Source organism: Ceratotherium simum, chromosome 10 (assembly GCF_057802395.1).
Source record: "Ceratotherium simum simum isolate JZ-2026a chromosome 10, ASM5780239v1, whole genome shotgun sequence".
In the NCBI taxonomy this organism is placed as follows: Eukaryota; Metazoa; Chordata; class Mammalia; order Perissodactyla; family Rhinocerotidae; genus Ceratotherium; species Ceratotherium simum.
The window spans coordinates 694902-721193 of record NC_141909.1 but is presented as its reverse complement, the minus strand read 5'-3'; the positions used below and the strand labels follow the sequence as shown (position 1 = coordinate 721193).

The 26292-nt window shown below is 49.6% G+C and overlaps 1 protein-coding gene across 9 annotated transcripts in view; it reads left to right on the top strand.

Moving 5' to 3' along the window:
* SLC9D1 (solute carrier family 9 member D1) overlaps positions 1–22971 on the top strand; it is a 47151-nt gene extending 24180 nt beyond the window's left edge. For 5 of the 9 annotated variants that reach the window (XM_087435797.1, XM_087435801.1, XM_087435795.1 and 2 more), the window contains 6 exons: positions 958–1075; positions 10412–10607; positions 11036–11186; positions 17665–17759; positions 18616–18765; positions 22306–22971. In XM_087435797.1, the coding sequence (XP_087291923.1) occupies positions 958–1075; positions 10412–10607; positions 11036–11186; positions 17665–17759; positions 18616–18765; positions 22306–22419 (824 nt within the window). In that variant the 3' untranslated portion in view covers positions 22420–22971. Of the gene's footprint in view, positions 1–957; positions 1076–10411; positions 10608–11035; positions 11187–17664; positions 17760–18240; positions 18366–18550; positions 18766–22305 lie in introns of those variants that run through there. The other 4 variants (XM_087435802.1, XM_004423187.3, XM_087435799.1 and 1 more) reach the window with 3 other exon arrangements.
* Positions 22972–26292: the final 3321 nt, after the last annotated feature.

Here is a 26292-nt window from a genome sequence, read left to right as displayed (position 1 = left end):
CTAAGCCAAGATATTTTATTTACCAAAAATTTAACTTTGTACTGTAGGTAAAACAAGCCTCCTAAAAGGATTACCTGACTTCTAATCAAAGTGAGATTTTTGTTGGTAATGAGAGATTTTGATTTTGTTTGGTTTGGTCATTCTGCTTCTTTTATATAAGATTACTCTATCAGATTGGTCTTTAAATATCTGTTACTGCCAATAGCCTTTTTTAAGACAAAAAAAGCTTATTTTAGGGGAGAATATGACAATTTAGGGTTTAGAAGCACCTTTAAAAGAGCCAAAGCCAGAACTGTTGGTTGAAAATGGAGACACTTGGAGGCCTGTGTAAAGTGTTAAATTCACGAAAAATGCATTGACTTCCTGTCTTCTTTCCGGAGGACTCGTGTGGTCCCTTCAGCCAGTCCTGTTACTGCTTCTCTGATCTGTCCGTCTAAAGGGCCAGTATTTCTCTCCCACATCTGTGTTTGTCTCAAAGGGAAGGGACATTCAGTGTGGTGGTGATGGTGGGCTGGAGGGAAAGTGACCCAGAGCCAGGCTCTGGCCAGCAGACGTGACCAGAAAGGGAGGGGCCAGGTCTCTCTTGAGTAGCTTCGGGGAGAATGAAGCTTGGCGCTGAGGCTGCTTCCTGTGTTTGGGGTCACAGTGAAATTGGGATGACTACCCGGCCTGTGGTATTGTTTGCCATGCCCTCTTTTCACAGTGACATTTCCCCGTAATTATATGAGTAACAAGGAACTAGTGGAAGTAAAATATTCTGGAGATTTTCTTTACAAAAAGTTTTTTAATCTTTAAAATGTTTCAGTGTTTGCTCTCAAAGAGATTTTAAAGTCTGTGTTCTTATTTAAGGTATCAAAATTATTTGAATTATTTTGGAAATATGCGCGAGGACTGTATTTGACTTGGGATACTGAAACACTGTGAACACATGCCTTGAATGACTGTTTCCTCGCACAGGTGACATTGACTACAGCGCGGTGCTGCTCGGGATGCTGGTCATGCAGGACGTGCAGCTGGGCTTGTTCATAGCCGCCATGCCGACGCTCATCCAGGCCGGAGCCAGCACCTACTCCAGGCACGTGTCTATGTCACCTTATTACACAGTCTATTTTCTAGCGTTGAGTCATTTCTTTATAAAAATACCGTTTAATACCTTTTTCCGAAGAGATGTTCAGAGCTCGTATACTCGGGCGTAAGAGCACAGACTGGAGTAACACTGCTCGGATCAAGCTCTAGTTCTGTCGATCTCGGGGGAGGTACTTCACCCCACTCTTCCTCGGTTTTGTCATCTATAAAGTGAGGGTAATGTCGGTACTCACCTAATAGCGTAGTTAGGATTAAGTGAGTTAAGATGTAAAAGTGCTCAGAACAATGCCTGGAGCATAGTGATGGTGTGTGTATGTGTGTGTGCACGCGTGTGCACATGCATGTGTGTGTGTATGTGTGTGTGCATGCGCGTGCACAATCATTGTGGTGATTATCTTTGTCGATGTCATCATCGTTTCCATTTCCCCTGATCCTTCTTTCCATTCTCCCAATAAAATAATACCAAAACCTAAACTGCGCTTGCTAGGTTCGTATGGAGAGAGAAGCCAAATGGGAAAAATAAATTTACCCAGAAAGTTGTAGGTTGCATTGCATATACAATATATATTATAAGAATACCAGCCAGAAAATCAATACACTTGGAAAATATAGGGAGTCCTATAAAATTTAAAGGTAATTGCCTGTGGGTGAGGACTATAAGCTTCAGTTTGTTTTAAGCAAATTTACTACATGCATATAAATATTGTGGTTTAAATATTTCCAGAGGCTACATTTATTTCATCTCTTACAGTAATGATACCATTCGCCAAAAATTAGAAGACTTTTTTGAAATGTTTTTTGGAACCACTTTGAAATGCTAAGATCTGTCTCATTTACTTTATTTCTTCCTTTCTAATCGGTGTGACTTTTGTTTTTTTCTCTCACCTCATTGCACTGGCTAGGATTTCCAGTACTTTGTTGAATAAGGTGGGGTGAGTGGGCATCCTTGCCTTCTTCCTGACCTGAGCAGGAAAGAGTTCGTTCTTCTACCACTAAGTGTGATGTTAGCTGGGTTTTTTGTAGATATTCTTTATCAAGTTGAGGAAGTTCTCTTCTATTCCTAGTTTACTGAGAATTTTTATCATGAATGGATGTTGTCAGTGCTTTTTCTGCAGGTATCGATTTGATCGTATAGTTTTTCTTCTTTAGCTGATTTGCATGGTAGATTACGTTGATTGATTTTTGAATTAATTTTTGACCAGCCTTGCATACCTAGAGTAAATCCCACTTGGTCATGGTATATAATTCTTTTTATACATTGCTGCATCCAATTTGCTAATATTTTGTTGAGGATTTTTGTGTCTATGTTCATGAGGGATATTGGTGTATAGTTTTCTATTTTTGTACTCTCTTTGTCTGGTTTTGGTATTAGGGTAATAGTACGTTCATAAAATGATTTGGGAAGTGTTCCTCCCTCTTCTATTTTCTGGAAAACATTGTATAAAATTGCTGTTAATTCTTCCTTAAATGTTTGGTAGAATTCTCCAGTGAACCCATCTGGGTCTTGAGATTTCTTTTTTGGGAGTTTTCTTAAATTATGAATTCAATTTGCTTAATAGTTATAGGGCTATGCAAATTATCTACATATTGTTGAGTTGTGGTAGTTTGGTTTTTCGAGGAATTGGTCCATTCTATTTCACTGTAAATTTTTGTGTGTGGAGTTGTTTGTAGTATTCCTTTATTATCCTTTTGATGTCTGTAGGATCTGCAGTGATATCCCATTTCATTCCTGATATTGGTGACTTATTGCATCTTCTCTCTGTTTTTCTTTGTCAATCTTTCTAGAGGTTTGGCAATTTTATTAATCTTTTCAAAGAACCAGCTCTTTGTTTCATTGATTTATCTCTTTGTTTTTCTGTTTTCACTTTCATTGGTTTCTACCCTTACTATTTCTTTCCTTCTGTTTGCTTTGGGTTTATTTTCCTCTTTTTTTTCTAGGTTCTTGTGGTGTGAACTTAGATCATTGATTTGAAACCTTTCTTTTTTCTACTGTAACTGTCTTAGCTGCATCTCGTTTATTTTGATATGTTGTATTTTTATTTTCATTCAGTTCAATGAATTTTAAAAATTTCCTTTGATACTTCCTCTTTGACCTGTGGATTGCTTAGAAGTATATTGCTTAATTTCCAAGTGTTTGGAGATTTTCCTGCTGTCTGTTATTGATTTCTAGTTTGATTCCACTGTGATCAAAGAACAAATATTTTGTATGATTTCAGTTCTTTTAAATTTGTTGAGGTTGCCTTACAGCCTCAGATATGATCTGGTAAATGCTCCAAAGTTACTTGAAAACAGAATATGTATTCTGCTGTTGTTGAGTGGAGTATTTTATGTCTATTAGATTCTGTTCATTCATTGTGTTGTTCAGTTTTTCTGTACTCTTGCTGTAGTTCTATCAATTGTTGAGGGAGATGGTATTGTAGTCCCCAGTTATAATTGCCTATGTGTCTATTTCTCCTTTTAGCTCTGTTAGCTTTGCTTTATGTATTTTGGGACTCTTGTTTGGTGCATACACATTTAGGATCATTTTGTCTTCCTGGTGGATTAGTTATCATTACATAATACTCTTTTTGTTTCTAGTAATTTTTCTTTCTCTCAAATTAATTTTATATGATATTTAATATATAGCACTCTTGCTTTTTTTTTTTTTTTGGTGAGGAAGATTGTCCCTGAGCTAACATCTATGCCCATCTTCCTCTATTTTGTATGGGGGACGCTGCCACAGCATGGCTTGATAAGTGGTGTGTAGGTCCACACCCGGGATCCAAACCCGCAAACCCCGGGCAGCCAAAGTGGAGTGCGAGAACTTAACCACTACACCACTCAGCTGGCTCCTTGCTTTTTTTAAGTTAAATCTGCAATGGTATATCTTTTCATATTTTCACTTTCAACCCACTTATGCTGTTGTATTTGAAATGAGTTTCTTGTAGACAACATATTGTTGGATGATGTTTTTTAATCCACTCAGCCAATCTTTTTTTTTTAATCCTTAGAAGGATCCTTTATTTCATTCACTTTCTACTTATAAGGTGGAATTGCAGCCTGTAAAAGTTGTTTCTTCCAGTTCAGCCAATGGCTTGGAACATCACTTTGTCCTAATTCCATGATGTAAGTGGTCCCCGGGGCAGGTCCAAGGGTTGTGGATTCACAGGGACTGGATGTGATGAATAATCTCTGTCTTTTGATTGCTGTATTGAGACCATTTACTTTTAAGGTAAATATTGATATGTTAGGACTAAGTCTCTCATTTTGTTATTTGTGTTTTTTTGTTTCTCTGTTTCTTTTCCTCTTTTTCATTTTTCTTACTTCTCTGTTGGCTACCTGCATATTTTTAAGGATTCCATCTTGATTTATTTATAGTATTTTTGAATCTAATTTCCATTTAGGTCCCTTTCCTCTCCCCACTTTTTAAATATAATTGTTGTATTTTCTCTACTTGTATTGAGCACCACATCAGATGGTTTTATAAACTTTGCTTCAATAATCAAATAAGATTTTTAAAACTCATGGGAAGGACTATCTATTATATTTACTAGTTTTACCCATTCTGATGTTCTTATTTTCTTTCTCAGGTTCAAGATTTCTTCTGTTATAGTTCCCTTCCTACTTGCGGACCCTGTTTGGTCATTCCTTCACGGTTAGTCTGCTGCTGTGACAGAGTCTCTTAGTTGTCCTGCAGCCCTTTGTTCCTGAAGGACGTTGTCACTGGACGTAGATGTGGCCGTTGACAGTCCTTCTCTTCCAACACTTGAAGACGTTGTGCCGCTTCTCTCTGGCCTGTGGTGGCTTCAGCGAGAATTCGGCTGCCATTCAAACTTGTGCTTCTCCATAAACGATGAGCGGTTTCTCTCTGGCTGCTTTCAAAACTTTTTCTTTGTTTTTACTTTTCAGAAATTTAATTATGATGGTCTTGGTGTCTTAGTCAGTTCAGGCGGCCATAACAGACCACCACAGACCGGGTGTTGTTTAGACAGACATTTATTTCTCACGGTTCTGGAGGCTGGAAGTCCAAGATTGGGGTGCCGGCCATTTGGTTCCTGGTGGGAGTCGTCTTCCAGACAGCTGTCTTCTCATTGCGTCCTCAGATGGAGGGAGGGAGAGCACACAGGCCCTCTGGTCTCTTCTTAGAAGGGCACCAGTCCCATTGTGGGGGCTCCACCCTCATGACCTCATCTAAACCTCGTCACCCCAAAAGCCTCACCTCCTGATACCAGCATATTGGGGCCTCCATATATGAATTTGGGGGGACACAAACGTACAATCCATAACACTCTTTGGGTTTATCGTATTTAGTGTTCCCTCAGCTTCCTAAATCTGTAGGTTTATGTCCTTGCCCAATTTAGGAATTTCACCATTATTTCCTCAAATACGTTTTCAGACCCTCTTGCTCTCTCCTTCTGGGACTCCAGTGATACAACTGTTTGCTCTTTTGGGACTGTCCCACCGGTCTCTGAGACTCTCCTTTTCTTCAGTCTGTTTTCTTTCTCTTGTTCAGACTGGGTGAATTCTATCGATCTGTCCTCAAGTTCGTTGATTCTGTCCTCTGTCCTCTCCACTCTGCTATTTAGCCTATCCAGTGAGATTTTTATTTTGGTTATTATGTTGTTTAGTCGTATAATTTCCATTTGGTTCTTCTTTTCATAACTTCTATTTCTTTCCTGAGATATTCTATTTTTTCATTTGTTTCAAGAGAATTTTTAATTGCTGTTGAATCATTTTTATGATGGCTGCCTTAAAATCTTCATCAGGGGATTCTAACAATGATTCGTCCTGATGTTGGAGGCTGTTGATTCTCTTTCCTCACTCGAGTTGCGGTTTTCCCCAATTCTTGGTGTGATGAGTGATTTTCAGTTGTATCCTGGACATTTTGTATATTATGAGTCTCTAGATCCTATTAATCGTTTTTTAAAAACAAGCAGTCCCCTGTGGTGCTGTGGTGTAAGGGCTGGGTGGGTGCGTGCGTCCATCTTCCTGGCAGGCCCGCCCAAGTGGAGTGACAGACCTGCTTCCTTGCAGACGGGAGGGTGGAAGTGTTTTGTATTTTTTAGCATTTACCTCTTGCCAGATGTTATATGAAGTTTCAGCAATCCAGAATGATGAAGATCTCTTCTCTGCTCTCAGAGAGCTCTGCTGGCAGGGAAAGTAGAAGGAACAAATAGCTTTTGGGCTGAGATTTCCAGAGGTTAAGTAAGGCTCAGGCCCTGGGGCACGGCCTCCGGGGGCTCTGCCGTTCACCAGCCTTCAAGCGTTGGCGACTCGCTGAACCTCTCTGGGCTTCAGTTTGCTCACCTGTAAAATGGGACCGTGTGGACATAGTGCCTGCCTGGTGGGCTGTGTGAGGCGTGCAGGAGATCCCGTAAAGCATGCGGCCCGGGCCCTGCACTACGTAACTGTTACACTTAGCTTATCGACAGGTCCTTTGGGTTGTCGTTTTCCTTTGATCAAAATTTTTTTAACTATCAGAAAAGCAACACTTTTAGTCACACACAACTCAAAATCAGAGTCAGTTCTTGCTCCTTCTGGCTACTGATTTTCAAGATAAGTAACTGAACAGAAATGTAGGCAGCAAGAGGAAGACTTGTAACTTCAGCTGAAAATCATTTGAGTTCTATTAAGTACAATAAATTATTACTTGTGAAAGTCAGACTCTCTCTAGCAAACAGGAAGCAGGCCCTGGAAAAGCACGTGTGACCTTCATGTCACCAGACTTTCCTGTCAGTTATAGACGTTGTCTCAGTCAGAAAGCTTTAAAAAACTTCTTTATTGTCCCAATTAAAAAAAAAAATTAATCCAGTACAGGTATCGATCCAATTGATATGGTCCAATTTAGTCATGAAGTGTCATGTTTACCAAGAGTTTCAATGATAAAGAAAAAATGCTCTATATTATGTTAAACTGTAAAAAACAGAGTCAAATTCATGTGCAATATTTCTCAAAAGGTTAAACATAGAGTTACCATATGACTCAGCTATTCCACCCCAAGGCATTTACCCAAGAGAAATGAAACATCTGTCCACGTCAGGACCTGTGGGTGGGTGTGATGCTGGCACAACACTGATGTCCTTAATGCCACGATTATACGGGCACACCTTGGAGATGGTGTGGCTCGTTCCAGACCATCGCCATGAAGCAGATATCACAATAAAGTCCATCACACGAAGTTTTTGGTTTCCCAGTGCGTATAAAAGTTATGTTTACACTATACTGTAGTCTGTTAAGTGTGCAATAGCGTTATGTGTAAAAAACCAATGTACGTACCTCAATTAAAAAATACTTTATTGCTAAAAAATGCTAACCATCTTCTGTGCCTTCAGCAAGTCATATTTTTTTTGCTGGTGGAGGGTCTTGTAAAAACAAAAAACACAATACCTGCGAAGCTCAATAAAGTGCCGTGCAGTAAGATGAGGTGTGCCTGTACACTTTGAAGTGGTTAAAGTGGTAAATTTTATGTTATGAATATTTTGCCACAATAAAAAAAAAGCTTATGCATGAGTGTTCATGGCAGCATTGGTCATAGCTAAAAAAATGGAAACAACTCAAATGTCCATTAGCTAATGAATGGATAAATCAGATGTGCTGTGACCACCACATGGTGGACTATTATTCCGCCAGAAAAATGGACGAAGTCCTGGCGCAAGCTACAACATGGATGAACTTTGAAGACGTTGTGCTAAATGAAATAAGTCAGACAGAGAAGGCCACATATTGTATGATTCCATTTATGTGAAATGTCCAGAATAGGCAAATTCGAAGAGATGGAAAGCAGGTTGTGGTTGCCCGGGGCTGGGGGAGAGAGGAATGGAGAGTGAGTGCTCATGGGTAGGAGTTTCTTTTTGGGGTGCTAAATATATTCTACAGTTGATTGTGGTCATGGTTGCACAACTTTGTGATATACTAGAAACCATCGAATTGTGTACTTTAAATGAGTGAATTGTATGGAATGAAAATTATATCTCAATAAAGCTGTTAAAAATTATATACAATATTATTTCAACTACATAAAGAAGAAAATGAATAGAGAGACTAGAAATATATTATAAGAAGGTGTATATATTGTAATGTATATTACAATCATGTAAATGAAGAACAGGATGTGTGTGTGGGCATACAAGTGAACTCAAGCCAGTAGAAACTTCAGTGTTGTCTTTAAAGAGAATGGAGTTGTACGTGACTTTGGCTTTTTGTCCCTTTTTGAGCTCTTGGACTGTGTTATCCTCATCACGCTGCGTTTAGTAGACAGTTGGGAGGCAGACCTGAACGCAAGCCTGGGCATGGTGATTGTGGAGAGCGTGGGTAGTGACCAGGATCACAGGCCCTGGAGCCAGACGCCTGGCACGGGACCTGGAGCGGTCGCTTCTGGTCTGTAAGATGGGGATGCTGACAGCATGTGTCTCGTGGGGCTACTGTCAGGATCATCATGAGAGGTGCAAGTCTTAAGTGGCTGCGATCTCTTTATCACTAAACAAATCAGGACTGCCCTAGGTCACCTGTAGCGTGCTGCGCACAGGGGAGGGTGGCCTGCTCTCAGGGACTCCCGCAGTGTTGGGGAAAGATCATGAAGGGATGGTGAGTAAGTAGATGGACATCAAGGAAGTGTCTAGCATAGGTGAGTGCTGTGCAGAGAGCTACAGCTGCAGCGGGGTGGCCAGCTGGCAAAGGACGGATGACCACTTCAGATTGGCCAGGCCTCTGAGTAGTTGACTTTGAGGCTGAAATGTGAAGGACACAGCTGAGCCAGTCGGGGGGAACCTGGGGTGGGGACGGAGCATCCGGCCAAGGGGGCCCAGCACACAGGGCCTGCAGCTGCAGGGAGCCTGGCCTGTTGGAGGCAGAGGCTGGCGTGGGCTGCTTTGTGGGTGAGGGAGAGGGAAGGTGCAGCTCCTCTGAAGGTCACGGGGGCTGTAGACATCCAGCGTGTGGTTTGGCCTCTGGAGTGTGAAGGAGGTCGGGTAGGAGGTTGTGGAGTTGTGCAGGAGATGATGGCACCTAGGGAAGGGGTGCCCTGGCACTGGACGCAAGGGCCGGGTTCAGGGAACTTTGGTGGCAGAGCACTTGTGATTCGTCGGTGTGTGGGCTGAGCGATTAGTTCAGAGCCAGCTGCTGGGCTGTGGAGACCATCAGGAATTTGAGGGAGACCCAGCCTTCTTGATTCTGTCGCAGCAAGCACGTTTCCGTTCCTCCCCGGCCTGCAGACCCTGATCCTCACGCTGGCTCTCCCCTCCATAGCCGACGTGGTGTCTTCCACAGCGACTTTGCTTCAAGCCCAGCCCTGTCTCGTTCCCCTGAGTGACCAGGCGCAGCTTGAGGTTTGTGCCTGGGCCGCTGTTTGAAGCCTGACTGCAGTGGTGATCTCTTAGGAATCAGATATGAATTCTTCCATCAAGAACTTTTAAATCAGAATTTTTGACTGAATGGTGTCCTAAATATGGTGGAGAGCTAAGTTTAAAAAGTATGTATATTATTGCCAATACTACAGATGTGCAATAGTGCCTTTCTTGTGGAAGTCTTTAGTCTGAGATCTTGAGAATATTCTGCGATCTCAGTAGCATGTTCTAACAAGAGCTTAGTACAAAGTCCTTTTCTCCATTACTAAATAATAGACATAAAATTCAGAGTTCTGGCTTGGGATAAGGGAATATTTTGCTGAAGGTTGCTGGAATTCTTTAGTCGTGCTTCCAGTGGTAAGCCTGCTGTGTAATATCGCAGAGTGACTATCGTCTTACGAAGAATTTCAGATGGGAGTTAATTCCTGATGAAGAACTTTATTATCTGTCATTGACTGAGATATATAAGCTGTCAGTCAAGAGTCATTACCTCCTATAAAATGTATTTGCTCCAAAGGTTGGATTGCAAAACAATCAGCTTCTGTATTTGATTCAGATAACTTAATTTCTGAGATTAATATGATTGATAGGGTTTTATTTTAATATTTAGAAATAAACATCTGTGTGATTTGGGTAACTTATTTTGTAACATGTTAAAAAAGAGTGAAAGGAGCCAGCCCTGATGGTCTGGTGGTTAAAGTTCAGTGTGCTCTGCTTTGGCGGCCTGGATTCAGTTCCCGGGCGCAGAACCACACCACCCGTCTGTCACTTACCATGGTGTGGTGAGGCTCGCATAGAAGAACTAGAAGAACATACAAGTAGAATATATAACTGTGTACTGGGGCTTTGGGGAGGAAAAAAAAAGAGAGAGGAAGATTGGCAACAGATGTTAGCTCAGGGCGAATCTTTCCCAGCAAAAAAAAAAGAGTGAAAGATCATTTTGTTGGGTTTTAGAGAAATATGTTTCGGAGGTGAAATAACACGTCTCTCTTTTTCTTTCCTAGCATTGTCATGGAAATACTGCACATACTGGTTCTGATGGGTCAGATTCTGTTTTCGCTAGCTGCTGTTTTTCTCTTATGTGTCGTCATAAAGACGTATCTCGTGGGGCCGTATTATCGGAAGCTTCATGTGGAAAGCAAAGGGAGCAAAGAAGTCCTTGTCTTAGGAATCTCGGCTTTCATCTTCTTCATGTTAACGGTAATTCCCAAAATACCAGTGTTGTTTGTATAATCTGGTTTGTAATCCGTTCACTGAAAGTTCGTGATCAGTTCTTTGTCTTTTCATTTTAATGATTGTTAAAGTATTTGGAAACGTATTAGTAGTTTTTGTTTCGTGCACAGGTGTTGTGCTCCCCGTCAGTGTTAATGTAGTGAGTTAAAGCTGCTGAGCTCTTTTCATACATACCCTTAAGCCCTTTGGGAAAATGCCGTTTGTGAGGCTGCATTAAAACAGATCGACTGTGGGAATGAAACGCCACAGGGACACCAGTGTGTGTATGTGTGTCCGTGGAGGGGTGTGTACGTGTATTTGTTCTGCCGGGTCCAGGAGGCTGTCTTTGGGTGACAGGAGGCAGTGGTGACTGGTGGCTCTGCGTGTGTGTGACATGTGTCCTTCCTTCTTCCCAGGTCACAGAGCTATTGGATGTCTCCATGGAGCTGGGCTGCTTCCTGGCTGGAGCGCTCATCTCTTCCCAGGGCCACACAGTCACCGAGGAGATTGTGGCTTATGTGGAGCCCATCCGAGACTTCCTGGCTATCATTTTCTTCACGTCCATAGGTAACTTAACCTCTCTTCTTCACGTGCTGTGTGCAGTTGTGCGTGCCAAACGCTTGCAGATTGCTTCCGTAATCTGTTTATGTGTGTGTCTGTATTTCTAGTCTATACGGTGACAACAGTTCCATAAACATTAGCGTCTGAGGAGAAATCTTATTAAGCCGGGGAAAATCTGAGCTAGGGGGCACGCACACGTGCCAGGCTGCCCTCCTGCGCTGGCATCCGGCAGCGTGGTGCCGACTTCCTCCTCCGTCGGGTCGTCTCGCGTGTTCGTGGTCTTTCCAGTGTCCACATAACTTTTGGGTTCAGCTCATCGGTTTTCACAGAGAGAGTTCTGTCGTGACCCCGGACTCTGGACCAGTGCTGCTCCGTCAGCGCTCAGGTGCACGTAGGTGGGCACCTGCCCTCGGGAGTACAGTGCTCCCTCGGGGCTCCGCAGGGAAAGTCGTGGGTGCTCCCAAGGTTAGCACTTTGTTATGAGAGGTTCGGGGATTCGATTGGAGACGTAAAAGAAACTTTCCACTCCAAACAAATGGACTGAAGGTATATTTTATTATATAGAGGAGAGTAAAGGCGACAGTCTGCAAACGGATCCAAATAGGTCAAATAATGAGAGGGAAGAACATCAGCTCGACTGGAAAGGGAAAACATCCACATCGGCTGAAGGGAAATGACACGAATCAACCAGAAAGAGAAACACTAGGTTGACCGAAAAGAGAACACATCAGATCAGTTACTCACAACATCCACGCCCCACTGCCGGGGAGAGTCCCTTCAATTGACAAGGCCGGGTGGGAATCCCATCATCAGAGTTCCTGGGCCGGGTGTCCCCTCCACAGGTGGAACTCGCACCAGGCCTCTGTTTCCAGCAGTTTATATAAGCAGTTACAGAGTTTACAGAGCAAGCATTCAGTGTTCCCATGCACAAATGGTCATCAGTGGCGTACGTACAGGTCATCAGTGAGCCTCCTGGCTATCGTCCCAGCCCGGCAGTTGTGTATGTGCATTGTTTTCCCTGGTTATCGTCCCAGCCCGGCACAGATGGCCAGTCTGCCCCAGGCTACCATGCCCAAAGGACCTTAAAATGTTACAAATTGCAACTCTCTCCGTGGGAGAAAGGCCAGTTCCCACCACACAGAAAGCAGCTTTATAGTTCTTTGTGTGCTGGTGGCTGTAGGTCAATGGAATGGCCACACATGGCTGCACTCATGTCAAGACACATCTTAAAGTCAGTGTGTCCAAATGGAAAATAAGGGAAGAAATATTAATTTTGATACAAAAAAATTAAACTGACCGTGTCAAGACGTGCTGCTCTGGGAATTCCCCTTCGTCAGGGTCTCGAGTGGCCAGTCCTGGAGAGGAGCGGGCGGCAACAGACACACGGCCTGCATGTCGCAGCCCACTTCTCACTGCCCCAAAAGCTCAGGTGGTCTGTGCTCGTGTGTCCCAGTGAGACTTTGAGAACATTCCGTGGAAGTGGAAGGGCCCTGACAGAGTAGCACAGAGTAGGGGGTCGCACTCAACCTGAGGTGGATGGAGACAGTGGTCACAGCTGCTTTAGCGTCTGCATCCTTTGTCCCTCCCAGAGCCCCTCTCGGGGACCCAAGTCTTCCTCCCTGCCCCCTTCTCCCCTCGTCATCCTCTCTCCCTCTCCCTCCTCTCTCTCTGTCTCTCCCTCTCTCCCTGCCTCCCCCTCCCTGTCTGTCACCATCTCTCTCTCTGTCTCTCCCTCTCTCCCTGCCTCCCCCTCCCTGTCTGTCACCATCTCTCTCTGTCTCTCCCTGCCTCCCCCTCCCTGTCTGTCACCATCTCTCTCTGTCTCTCCCTGCCTCCCCTCCCTCTCTGTCACCATCTCTCTCTCTGTCTCTCCCTCTCTCCCTGTCTCTCTCTCCCTCTCTGTCACCATCTCTCTCTCTGTCTCTCCCTCTCTCCCTGTCTCTCTCTCCCTCTCTGTCACCATCTCTCTCCCTCTCCCTCTCTGTCTCTGTCTCTCTCTCCCCTTTTCCCCTCATCCTCGCTCCTTGACCCCCTCTTTTCTGCCCCCCTCTTCTCCTTCACCCCAGCCTCCACTGCTGGTAACCCCCCTCAAGATGCTATATAAGCTCTGACAATCCTGATTCCTTGACCTTCCATCTCTGGTCAGTGACTCACTTCTTTCCTGTCAGTTCTTCTCCAGACAGGGTCTGATAAATTGATTAGATCATAATCTTGTTCTCGCTGCATTCCAGTCCTGCGTTCCAGGCCCTAGGTCACCCCGACTAGTGTCTGTCACTCTGTGTCCTGCCTGCCAGGGCTTCAAGGAAGGTGCACTTGTTAAAAAACTAAAATTCCATAAATATGGAATTTTAAAACGGGCATATTTGCTTTACTATTACTCAAATTAGGATGCTTGACCCGTTGAGAACCATGCTTTCTAATAGTCACACGTTGCTCAGCGACGGGGACACATCCTGGAAGTGCGTCGTTGGGCGATGTCATTGTGCGAACATCACAGAGTGCACTGGCATACCCAGATGGTTCAGTCTACGACACCTTCAGGCTCCGTGGTCCTGACTTTGCGGGACCACCATCGTCTCTGCGGCCCGTTGCTGACCGACACATCGTGGTGCGGAGCGTGGCTAGAATAGCACCGGTTGTGCTTCTGCGTGGGTGTGTGCACGCCGTGTCCCGAGAGGCTGCAGTCAGCTCCTGCCGGCGAGAGTCCTCTGTGTGGTTGGGTTTTCATTCTCTGACTGTCAGGGACACAACCGCTCGTTCCGGGGTGCTAAGCAACAAGTAACTGGCACCTGTTTAAGAAGACACCTTTCCTTTTCTGCATACTTAGGCCTCAGTGAGGCGTACGTGGATGGGTGGGGTGCCCCGTGTTGTTGCCCTCCTGCCTGAGCCGGGCCCTGCGGGAAACACAAGATGGCTGAAGCAGCAGCTGCGTCCAGGGCCCCGGAGCCACATTGGCTCCGGGTGGGAAGACTGAGTCCTGGGGTCACCAGCACCAGCAGGTGGGTGCAGCGAGGGGTTCGGGCTGTGCTCCTGAGCAGAGATGGCCTTTGAATGGCGTGAATGACAAAGGGCAGTTCATAGGCCCCGATCGAAGGAGGGAGGGTTTCTGCGCAGAAGGCAGAGCCGCTGGCATAAAGTTGTGGGCGCCTAGCAGAGTGTGGGGGCAGGAGACGGGGCTGGGAGATGACTCCTCACGCCACCGTGCAAGGTGCACATTGCGACCTGCCTCATCTCCGAGATGTGCACCCTGACCCTCAGAGATCGGTGAGGGTCCTGGGTTCACTTGGACAGCGCGCGGCAGTGCGGATTTCTACCCCGTGTTCTTCCCGCTAGACCAGGGCACGGCAGACGAGGGCCCAGATCCTTCTCAATGCCTCCTCACACGGGCTTTCTCGGCTGGCTTTCTTGGAGTTTGGAGTGCGTGCAGACAGAAGAGGGAGAGAGAGGGGGAGCGAAGGGCAGGAAGGGGGAGGGAGAGAGAAAGGGGGGGAAGGGGCGAGGGGGTGAGAGGAGGGAAGGGGAGGGGGCGAGAGGGTGAGTGAGGGGGAGTGAGGGGAGGAATGGGGCAGGTGGGGGCGAGGGAGGTGGAGAGAGAAGGGGGAGAGAGAAAGGGGGTGAGACGGGGAGGGAGGGGGGAGAGGGGAGGGGGAGAGGGGGAGAGAGGGGAGGGGGAGAGAGGCAGGGAGAGAGAAGGAGGGAGAGGGGAGAGAGAGGGGAGAGGGGAGGGGGAGAGGGGGAGAGAGAAAGGGGGCGGGGGGAGAGAGAGGGGAGGGGGAGAGAGAAGGGGAGAGGGGAGAGAGAAAGGGGGGACGGGGGGAGAGAGAGGGGGAGGGGGGAGAGAGACAGGGGGGAGGGGGGAGGGGGGCAAGAGGGGAGCAAGCTCTGGTGTCTCTTCCTCCTCTTACATGGACGCCTGTCCCATCGGATCAGAGCTCCCCCCTGTGACCTTGTTTCACCGTAATTACCCCCGAAAGCCCCATCTCCAAATACAGTCACACCGGGGTTCCGGCCTCAGCACATGACTTTGGGGACCGCTCGGTCCTGGTGGCTCCAGCACAGGTGGAGTGGGGGCGACAGAGCCCACGTGGCTGCCAACGCCTTGCTCTAGACCAGCTCCCAGTCCCTTCCCCTTTTGTGAGCAATGCCAATAGTGGGGTCTTTCCTTTTATGAAGTTTTCACCAGGCTTTCACGCCCCTCCTCACAGCGCCTCCCCAGGACGCGGCGAGGACTTCAGAGCAGATGCTGCCGGCTCCCCTCCCTGGAGGTGCCCTGGAGGGAGCACCACGTGTCCCCTGCAGCCCTGGGTCCTTGCTCACTTGTGCCCTGGGCCTGGTGCGTGTGTACAGTGACCGTGAGAGCTCCGTTTGTTCACACAGACGTGTGCCAGGTGCCTGCCCCATGTCAGGTCTTGTTCACTCGTCCACAGATCCACATCCACGATGAGAAAACTGAGGCAGAGGGAGGCGAGGAGGTGCGCCAGTGTCCACGCTGTGTCAGGTGGACCGGGGTCTTAGCCCAGAGCCTGCGCTGTTCCAGGGTGCTGTCCAGACAACGCTCGGTGTTTGTTGTGAGTGTGAGCCGACACGGGTAGAAACCTGTAACACAAATGTAACAGCTCCTCCTGTCAGAGCCGTGAGGGTGGAGACCCCGAGACGTGGATCCACGGATCCATCTCCGCTCTGCTGATGTCGTGAGCACTGGCTGCCGTCAGTGCGGTGTCCTCATGGCCCTGTGCGCGGTGCTCTGCTCACTGCGCGGAGGTCGCACGACGAGCGGCATCTCCACCCTCAGAGCAGACAGCCTCTGTCGTCTGGCCTGTGTGCTGACGGCCCCCTCGTGGTTGGGCCAGGCGCCTGCTGTGACAGCGAGGGATCGCGTGATCACAGCCCCTCCACAGAGCTGTCCAGCTCAGGACAGGAGGGCGTGATGCGGAGACCCAGCTCCTCTCTGGGCCAATGGCCAGGCCGAGGCCCTGAGGAGGAACGATTCGCCAGCTCGAGGCAGGAAGGCCAGGTGCTTGTCCCCAGGACAGGGCAGACCGCTGTGGGCTTTGAAGCAGGGCAGTGACACAACCAGATCTGTGCAGGAAAGAGAGTTCTGCTGGCAGTGTGCCTGGCAGGAAACCAGGTGGGCAGGGAGCTCTGGAGTGCCAGAGGCCACTGCTCCCCCAGACACCGGCCGCAGCCTACCCATGCACATGAACTCCACTCAGGGTCTCTGGGTGAGATGGGTGGGTGAGGACATATCCCTCTGTGCCAAGCGTGCTTTGTGAACTTGTTTTAGCTGGGGATGTGTGGGCATCGGTCATAACGTCGGTAACTTGATTCTATGGGTGGCAGTGTGAAAAGTTTGAGAAACACAGATATAGTCAAAGGGGGTCTGGACCTGTAGTTGCAGGAGGACTGGAGGGGATTGAGGACTTGGCAAATGGCTGGATGTGGGGAGGGAGGAAGGCTTTAGGTGTCAGTTCCGGCACGTGAAAACTGGGCTGCTGTCACAGGACCGGGGACCCAAGAGAAGAGGTGCCTTGGGGCAGGGTTGTGCCGGGGGCTGGGTTGGCGGGAGGCCAGTGGTTCACCCAGAGATGTGCGCCAGACAGGTTGTGGGGTTCAGAGAAGGTCCGGGCTTGGGTAGGCAGCCGAGGTGGACCCCGGGAAGACAGACGTACAGGAAGGAGCCGAGACGGGGCTGAGGGGTGCGGCGAGAAACAGGAGAGAGACCGGGAGGTTGTGGGCAGGCGCTCGCTACAGGATCCCAGCTCAGCACCCAGTTGTGTGAAGGAGCCACCTTTGAATTTGTGGGAAGAGGAAACTGTCTTGGGAGGAAAGGCGGCTTCTTACGTTTGTGTTTCGTAGTAAAACAGTGGCTGAGGGGACACATCTGCCCTGACACGTTACAGTCCAAGTGCCATATGATAGCAGGTTCCAGGTGGCAGTGCATCCCCCAAGGGCTGGATGGCCGGCCTGGCTGGACGAGAGAGGGAGGCAAGTCAGCACCCCTCGCCGCCCCCACCCACCCTTTGGCCCCGAGGTCCCACTGGGAGCAGCAGGAGAAAACGCTCTGCTGTTTGTCAAAATGTGAGGCAAACAGAAGAGGAGAAGGAACACTGGCAGCTCCCGGCCTGTGAATGCGACTGCTGGCGAGCTCCCGGCCTGAGGTGTGGACGGTCAGCCTCCTCTCCTGTGGCTGCTCTTCCTTGTTTCCAGGCTCCAGGAGCCATGTGCTTCTTGGTCAGAGTATTTTCCGGAAGATCAGAGTTAGTCGCTGTTTGCGGTCATGTGTCACCGTGTCGTGTGTCGTGCTCCGGCAGCTGTCCCCAGAGCCAGTGGCTCAGGAGCCGCGGGCAGCAAGCGCCTGGGCGAGCACTTAGGTGACGCCCGGCAGGATCCTCCTTCCCTGCAGCAGTAGGAGGAACTTCGAGAGGTCGACGGCTTGGGGGGCTGGCTGCGCGGCCCCACACTGACGTGTGTCCTCTCCCCACAGGCCTGCACGTGTTCCCCACCTTCGTGGCGTATGAGCTCACCGTGCTGATGGTGCTCACCCTGTCGGTGGTGATCATGAAGGTACCCCGCGCACTGGTCAGCTTCATGCTGGTTTGGTTTCACGAGTCACACGGCTCACGTAACCTCCTCTGGGTGTCACCCCTCCCCGTAGCCATGCTGAGTCTGCGAACCCCCGGACTGCCGCTGATGGGCGCAGTCTGTGAGCACTTGGCACAGCCACGGACAGGTTTGGGTTAGCGCCGGGCGGTTTGGGTTTGTTTTCCTTTCTTTGTCTCAGAGTTGAGTGCGTTTCAGGTGGAGAGTTAAAAAGCTGGGCCCGGAGAAGCAGCTCTCTGGCTCCTGCAGTGAGGTCCCTGCCCAGCATTCCTCCTGAGTCTAAGGCAGCGCAGACGCCCGCCCTTGTGAGGCCGCGGAGGGTCGTGCCGCTGTCTCTTCTCTGTGGCCACAAATCACTGGGTGGCCTGTGTTAACGTGTAATTCCAGGGGCGATTACCTGTTCAGTAGCTGTCTGGCTTTGTGGACCATAAGAACTGACTTATGATATTTCTTCCTGAAGGATGCAGAATCCTGGACGGGCATCGAGCCGGCCCCCAGCCCCAGGCTGCTCACCTCCGGATTTTGTTTACATGAGAGAGAGACATTTCTCTCTTATTAAAAATAAAATTTCTCTCTTGAATGCTACCTAATATTTAATGCTGTGAATTTAGTTTTAGGGAAAAAGCCTTGTTTTCTGCTAGTGACCCTGAGCCCTGGCTTCTGCCGTGGTGTCTGAGGTTTCATTTCAGACACTTTGTGTTCCTTTGGTGCCTCCTACGTCGGGCCCTCTGTGCACGTCCCCGGGTGTCACTCGAGGGCTGTCCCCGCAGTTCTCCTGCTGTTTTCTGGGGGATGGGCTGTCAGGCCCCGGTGAAGAGTCACCCCGCTCTCCCAGTTTGTTCTGGCAGCCCTGGTCTTGTCTCTGCTCCTGCCGAAGACCAGCCAGTACATCAAGTGGATCGTGGCTGCAGGGCTGGCCCAGGTCAGCGAGTTCTCCTTCGTCCTGGGGAGCAGAGCGCGCAGAGCGGGCATCATTTCTCGGGAGGTGAGTCCCCCACTTTCTGTGCGTGTCGCGGTCTGGCGGGCGCTCTGCTGCTGTCCCGTGGGTCATGCCTCACGCCGCTGTGCCAGCATCCCGCCCGCAGGCCGTGGCCAGGGGAGTGAGCAGCTGGTCCAGGCCCCGTCCACCCACAGCAGGTGCCGGGGTCAAGGCGTTTGTCTCGTGGACACAGAGACAGGGCCGCGCTTTCTCCTCACAGGACGTGGAGTTTTTAGGTGAAAGTCACTAGTTAATACTGCTCGAACTGTTACCATTCTCTTCTGCAACAATTGTAATTAAGTTGCTCTGATATTTCTTGTGAAAAGAAGAAAACTGATTTTTAAACCTCAACTGCCAGCTTTCACATCGCTAGTGGCTCAGAAACCTGGAGGTGCGCCTCTGCACAAACCCAGTATGCCCTTCCCTAGCCGTGGGCCAGGCCCTGAGCCCCCCGTCCTTCCGGGACCATATCTGTGGGGGACATCACTGCAACTTGGTTCTTAGTTCCAGTTAGAAACCATTTAAAAGGCACAAGAGAGGGGGCCAGCCCTGGTGTAAGTGCAGCGGCTCGCTCCGCTTTGGTGGCCTGGGCTTCGTGGGTTTGGATCCCAGGCACAGACCTGTGTGACTCGACCTGCATACAAAATAGAGGGAGATTGGCGATAGATGTTAGCTCAGGGCCAGTCTTTCTCACCAAAATAAATTAATAAATGAATGAATGAATAAAAGCACAAGAGAGAATGTTATCCTGTGAAAGTACCTGTTGGGTTTTTCCCCACAAAACACATTGCAGTATTTGCCTACTTGTAAGGTGAGTTAGCATTGTCAGAGGTGCTTCTGAAGACACTGTGTCTCCACATTTTAAGTAGTTGGAATTAAAACCTTAATACAAATGGCAAAGTTTCCTATATACAAAGTATGGGAAAGTTTTTGCTGCATGAAAATATATATGAAAGTTGGGGGCTTTTCTGATGCCTCTCCCCCACCACAGTATTAAACGCCAATTGTGTTCTCTCCGCTCCAGGCCCACTGGTTGTGTGTGCACAGCCCCAAACACAGCGTGCACACAGCCCTAAGCCCTCAGCGTGGTGCCTGAAAGGTCAACCTTCCCCTCCCCCCTCCCCCCCATCCTCATCCGCCTTCTTCCTCTTGATCTCTGGTCTGTTCCTTCTGGGTTGGGCTTTCTCTGTGCCTCTGTAGTGGGGGTGTGTGCCTGTGTAGAATTGTGTGTGTGTGCAGTTGTGCATGTGTAGTCGTGTGTGCAGTTGTGTGTATGCAGCTGTGTGTGCAGTTGTGCATGTGTAGTCATGTGTACAGTTGTGTGTGTGCAGCTGTGTGTGTGCAATTGTGCATGTGTAGTCGTGTGTGCGGTTCTGTGTGTGCAGCTGTGTGCAATTGTGCGTGTGCAGCTGTGTGCAGTTGTGTGTGCATGCGGCTGTGTGTGCAGTTGTGTGTATACAGCTGTGTGTGCAGTTGTGTGTGCATGCGGCTGTGTGTGCACAGTGGTGTGTGTGCAGTTGTGCATGTGCAGCTGTGTGTGCGTGGTTGTGCGTGTGCAGCTGTGTGTGCGTGGTTGTGCGTGCACGTGCGGTTGTGTGTGTGCAGCTGTGTGTGCAGTTGTGTGTGTGCGGTTGTGCATGTGCAGCTGTGTGTGCACAGTTGTGTCTGTGCAGTTGTGCGTGTGCAGCTGTGTGTGCACAGTTGTGTGTGTGCGGTTGTGTGAGTTCACGTCTGTGTCCACCTGCCGTTTTGCACTTAACTCAGCTTTCCTCTCTAGTTTTGTTCATTTCCCTTTTTTGCTTTATTCTTTGCCTTTTGTAAACTGGCTATGAGTTAGAATTTGGTGGCTATCCTTTGATGACCCACGGTTGTCACTTTAGATTTGGTAAGGAGGTTTTATGCTCCGCTGTGGGGTGTGGGTGGCTGTAAAGTGACAGAAAGGCTCCCCACCAGGGGTGACTATGCCACAGTCTGTGGCTCCCTGATGGAGTTCACGCTATTTGAAACCTGACTCTTCTTTCAGGGCTGGGGAACTGGATGATGCAGGGACAAGTTGATGCTGTGATAGGAAAGGCATTTATAACCAAAGGAGAGCACTACTGTTTCAGAAGAAGGAGGGTGGAGGTCTTCTGTTGTCATCAAGTGGATAGAGTTGTGGGTGATAGTGTAGAAATCTGAACTCCAGCTTATGAACTGTTGGTTCACTAGGAAGTCTCGTGTGTTGGGGCCGGAAAACTGTGCACTTTCTGTGTAGCCTCGCAGGCTGTGGAAATCAGCTCTTCCTGTGTTTCTCAACTTGGAAACAGTTAACTTTGGGGTGCTTTTAAGTTGTGGATGTGTAGACACACAAGTTCCTGAGTAGTAATTTCTATTTAGAATTATTTTTGACCTTCAGCCGTCTCCAACAATCTAAGTTTGTCCCTTGCCCTTTGGGATGTCTGCGGGAGCTCATTTGACTTTGTTGGGCCTGATCCTTGACACCAGGGCAGAGGTTTGCCTCTCACTCTCAGCCTGCTGCCCCTGCAGGGACCACAGTGGGGGGGCCTTCCGACTGCCCCCACCTGGCAGTGACCTTCCCTCAGTCACAATGTTGCACTAGAGCCATCTCTGCACATCTGCTGCCTACTGAATTTGGGCCAAATGGATATAAAAGTTCCTATTGGCACATGTGAAACGCTGGTAAACATTCAACATTAAGTGGTAGTCTCCTCGTGTCCCTAAGTGTGAGGAAGACAGGATGAGTCTTGATGTTAAAGAGCACCAGAAACGATGGTTAAAGAGTGAATTTGTGCACTGTCTCCATCTGAGACATGCCCGGAGGCTGCACCCTCACTGTAAGGGACCCTGAGCGTCAGTCCAAGGGCCTAGTGCACTCCAAGGGGAGACCCTCAGGCTGCACAGACTCCAGCGTGTGGACCCACGGTGCGTCCACCTGATGACAGTCTCCATCAACGGTCAAATCTCAGTCTCCTCACATCCAAGTGTCCGTGCACTTCTGGTTGGATGGGGGGGTGGTCTCTAAGAGAAAATAGCGCACTTGTGGTTCGCAGGTGCACCTCCTCGTCCTGAGAGTGAGCACCCCCAGCCTTACCTGCCGCAGGTGCACCTCCTCGTCCTGAGAGTGAGCACCCCCAGCCTTACCTGCCGCAGGTGCACCTCCTCGTCCTGAGAGTGAGCACCCCCAGCCTTACCTGCCGCAGGTGCACCTCCTCGTCCTGAGAGTGAGCACCCCCAGCCTTACCTGCCGCAGGTGCACCTCCTCGTCCTGAGAGTGAGCACCCCCAGCCTTACCTGCCACAGGTGCACCTCCTAGTCCTGAGAGTGAGCACCCCCAGCCTTACCTGCCGCAGGTGCACCTGCTCGTCCTGAGAGTGAGCACCCCCAGCCTTACCTGCCGCAGGTGCACCTCCTCGTCCTGAGAGTGAGCACCCCCAGCCTTACCTGCCGCAGGTGCACCTCCTCGTCCTGAGAGTGAGCACCCCCAGCTTTACGTGCTGCAGGTGCACCTAATAATACTGAGATGACGCTCAGTTTTACCTGTTGCAGGTGTACCTCCTCATCCTGAGTGTCACCACGCTCAGCCTCTTACTGGCCCCGGTGCTGTGGAGGGCTGCCATTACAAAGTGTTTGCTGCGACCTGAGAGACGGTCCAGTCTCTGAGGGCACCAGGATGAATAGCGACTGCTGTGTGTGGAAAGCACACATTTGGGACAGTTGTATAATCGCACATTCCTGTGAGCCTTCTACATCGGGAACAGAACACTCCATGAAAGGGGGTGTCTTCATATTTGCCCGGCTTTACAAACTCTTACTGCCACGTTTTAGGATCTCCAGAGTAACTTATCGTGTTCGTTTGTCATGCACGGTATAGGTGTAGTGCTTGGTCTGCAGATCGCCTTGACTATTTTGCCTGGATGTGCCTTTTTTTCTGAAATCAATGTTAACTTTCTATTGTTACTTCATCAGTTCAGATTTTTTGGTAAAGAAAAAAGAAAGCTTTTTTATTTGTTGTACAACTTTAGTGTTGTAATCTGTTGGTCAATATTTGTTATTAAACATTTCTGTGATGTGAAAATTTAATTCTGGCAATGAGTTTGGAAAGTTACTCTTAATCCTTAAAGCCAATGTTTTCTAAAATGAGACAAATATCTTCTAAATGTCTGTTTGCTTTTTATTATAACAATTTTAAATAAATACTTTCATTTCAATTTTTATTAGGTATATCATTCTTTTAAAATATTTGGTTTGAGTCACAAGAATATGCATTCTCTAATAAAGGTCACTTATGATCAGAGTATAATTGAAATTTATTAAAAATCTGTCTTTTTAATTAGATTTTTATGTTGAACTTATCCTCGCCCATCTTTTTATTTTTTATTTATTTATTTATTTTTTTAAAGATTTTATTTATTCAGTTTTTTCCCCCCAAAGCCCCAGTAGATAGTTGTATGTCATAGGTTCACATCCTTCTAGTTGCTGTACGTGGGACTCGGCCTCACGTTGGACGGAGAAGTGGTGCCTCAGGGCGCTCCCGGGATCCGAACCTGGGCCGCCAGCATCAGAGCGCGCGCACTTAACCGCTAAGCCACGGAGCCGGCCCAGGCCCATCTTTTTATAATTAAGATGATTTGTGTATTAATAAGCTATTCTCCAAGAGACTGCGTTAATGCAGTGCTGTTTGCAAAGGCTAAATTCTAACTTTGAATTTTGAGAGTGTATTTTGGTTATTATGGGCCCATAATAGTTTAGAAAACCACACAGTGAAGATCTGATCCTTATAAAGATTCCTCTTGGGGGAACTTTAAGCGGAGTTTTCCTATAAATATTGGCATTAGGAGCCTGACAATTCAACCAAAAGGCTTGGGGTAGAGGTCAGACGTGTTGGGTGTAATTGTGGAGTGCAGGAGTGGATTATGGATGGCAGCAATATAAATTAAGACACTTCAAGATAAAATTCTATCTAGTCTGACGTAACTCAGGGAGAAATGAAGTAAACTTGTGCTTATTTTTAAAAAATAGTGTTGGTTTTATTCATTTCTAAATTGTAACAGATTGGTGCCATTCCCTCCGTTCTTTCTGAGTTGCTGGGTGTGTGGACACCGCCTCCTAGACCGGCAGACACCTGGGAGGCGGCGGTGGCTCCCCTCGCTCCCCCCTCCCTCCCCCCCCCACTCCTTCCTCCCTTCCCTCTCCTCCTCCCTCCCCCTCCTCCCTCTCCCCTCCCCCCTCCTCCCTCCTCCCCCTTCTCCTGACCCTCCTGGCCCCAGGACTTGGCCTCTTCCCCTTTCACTCACCGAGGTCCACCACCACCTCATCTATGAACTTGCTTTGGTCTGTCCCACACTGACCGCACAGAGCCCTCTCTCGACCCCTGTCCTCACTCTCCATCCTCGTGCGGACTTACAGAAGGCTCCCAGCACTCCATTCCTTCTGACCCCTCACCAGGGGCTGCAGACCACCTGCCCCCAGACAGTGGCAGGGACCCCCTTGTCTGTCCCCGCAGCCGGCGCCTCCCAGGGTTTCCTCTGTGCACCCGTGGCTAGAAGTAGAAAGTGTGCGGCGTCCTGCTGTGGACGCATTTGCCAGAGGAAGAGCATGCTTGCTGACCAGCCCGGCGGTGGCGCCCTCATCTTGCACTCGACACTTGGCGTCTGGCTCGAGTCCGCTGCTGCTGGACGACGTCTGAGACGCACTGGAGAACCGAGCTCTGAGCCTGGAGTTGTGAGGCAGACCGAGGAGCCGTGTTGGCTGCCTCCGCGCCGGCAGAACCTGGACCACAGCAGCAGACGGCGAGGTGAAGAAACTGATATCCCGAGAGTCAGGGCCAGAGGCCCAGCTGGGGCTGAGAAGGGGCTGACTCCACACCTGTGTCCTCAGCTCCACCTGCCCTTTCTGGGGCTGATGACTGCTCCCCACTCTCTCCTCAGGTTCTCTGTGTCTCCAGGACCCACCTCAGCCCTCCCCGTCCCCGAGGGGCCCCCCACAGCCTCCTCCTGGCCAGCCCGGGGCCACCGGCCCTCCATCCTACTGAACCTGGAGGCCCTGGAGGAACTGCACAAGGCCCTGAGCTGAGTGGTCCAGGCTGCCAAGAGCGTGTGTGCCACCACCCGGCGGATGAGCCGCTCCCTGTGGGCCGACCTGCGCCAGGCCCCCTGCCTGCGGGCCTCCTGCCTCTTCTGACCTCCCTCGGGGGGCAGAGACAGAGGGCGGGCAGTGGGCAGGCTGCCCGCTGCTGTCCCCCGGCCAGGAGTCGGCTGTGCCCCTCCTGAAGGCCCTGTGGACCCTCAGAGGAGGTCCCCTCCAGACCAGGCCCTGCCCGCTCGGTATCGGTGTTTTCAAACCAGAGGGGGCGTCGGCCTGGTCATTAGGAGAAGTCGCTACCCAGGGGACAGCCACTGGGGGAGGGGCAGGGACCGAGGCTGCCTCCTGTCCAGATGCAGCCTGTGGGGTCTCCTCGTCCTGCACCTGTCCACCTCCAGCTAGTAATGTGTGTTTTATATATGGAGAGACAGGTGTTTTTTTAAACTGAGTTGTTTCATGGTCTTGGGGCCCGGATTGGGCATCAGAGGCGTGGTGAGGGTCCTGTCCCTCTGGATGGCTTAGGCCCTCACAGGTGGGACTGCCTGAGAAATTCAGCCCCGGCTCCCCTGCCGCCTGAGTGGTGTCCCTTCCCTCATGTGACCATAAGCCAGGAAGCCTCCAGTCTGGAAGGAGACTGGCCTTCCCTGCTGGACTCCTGTTCAGATGCTCCTCAGTTCTCTTGATGCCACGACGTGGGCCTGCCTCAGGTGTGACCCCATCTCGAGGGCTCCAAACACACGTGCACGATGGCCGTTTTCCAGGGGCCAACCTCGCCCCTAGGTGTCACATCCTCCTTCTGGGTGTCAGGTGTCCTCCTGAGGACACATCACAGAGACACGCTGCCCCTCTGGCCTAGGCCCCCAGCCCTCCGCGTCTCCCCATGTCTGCACCTGCCCTGGCCCAGGCACCCGCCTCTTGCCAAGATGCTCATAGCAGCCTCCCCTCGGGTCTTCCTGCCTCCAGTGTGGCCACTCCCACTTCGCCTCCCCCGATGGCCAGGGTGGTGTCTGCAGTAAGGACCCTCGTTCCTGGCACCACACACCTGAGTCCTCCCTGCCCCTTTTCCACCTGGACTGCTACTTGGGGTTCTCTGCCTCGATGTTCCTCAAACATGTCCTCTCACATCCTTGGCCTGCAGTGGGAACAGCAGGTGGTATCAAGTTCCCGATCTTTCTGGACTGGTTCAGATGCCCCTTCCAGGGAGCCTTCCCAGACTTCCCCGCGGGAGAAGCATCCATCCCTGTGCTGGGCTCCCACAGCCCTCCGTGCACATGGTCGTCTATCCTGGCACGTGTGCTGGGGGTCCCAGCGGGGGCTCTTCCAACCAGGGGAAGAATCTTATCCAGGGTTCAGCTCAGGGCTGGCTTCAATGTGAGTGGATAAATGAATGAGTGAATGACAACTGCCCGTCCCAAATGCAGAAGCTTTATTGTTGCAGCTGAGGGACAAGGG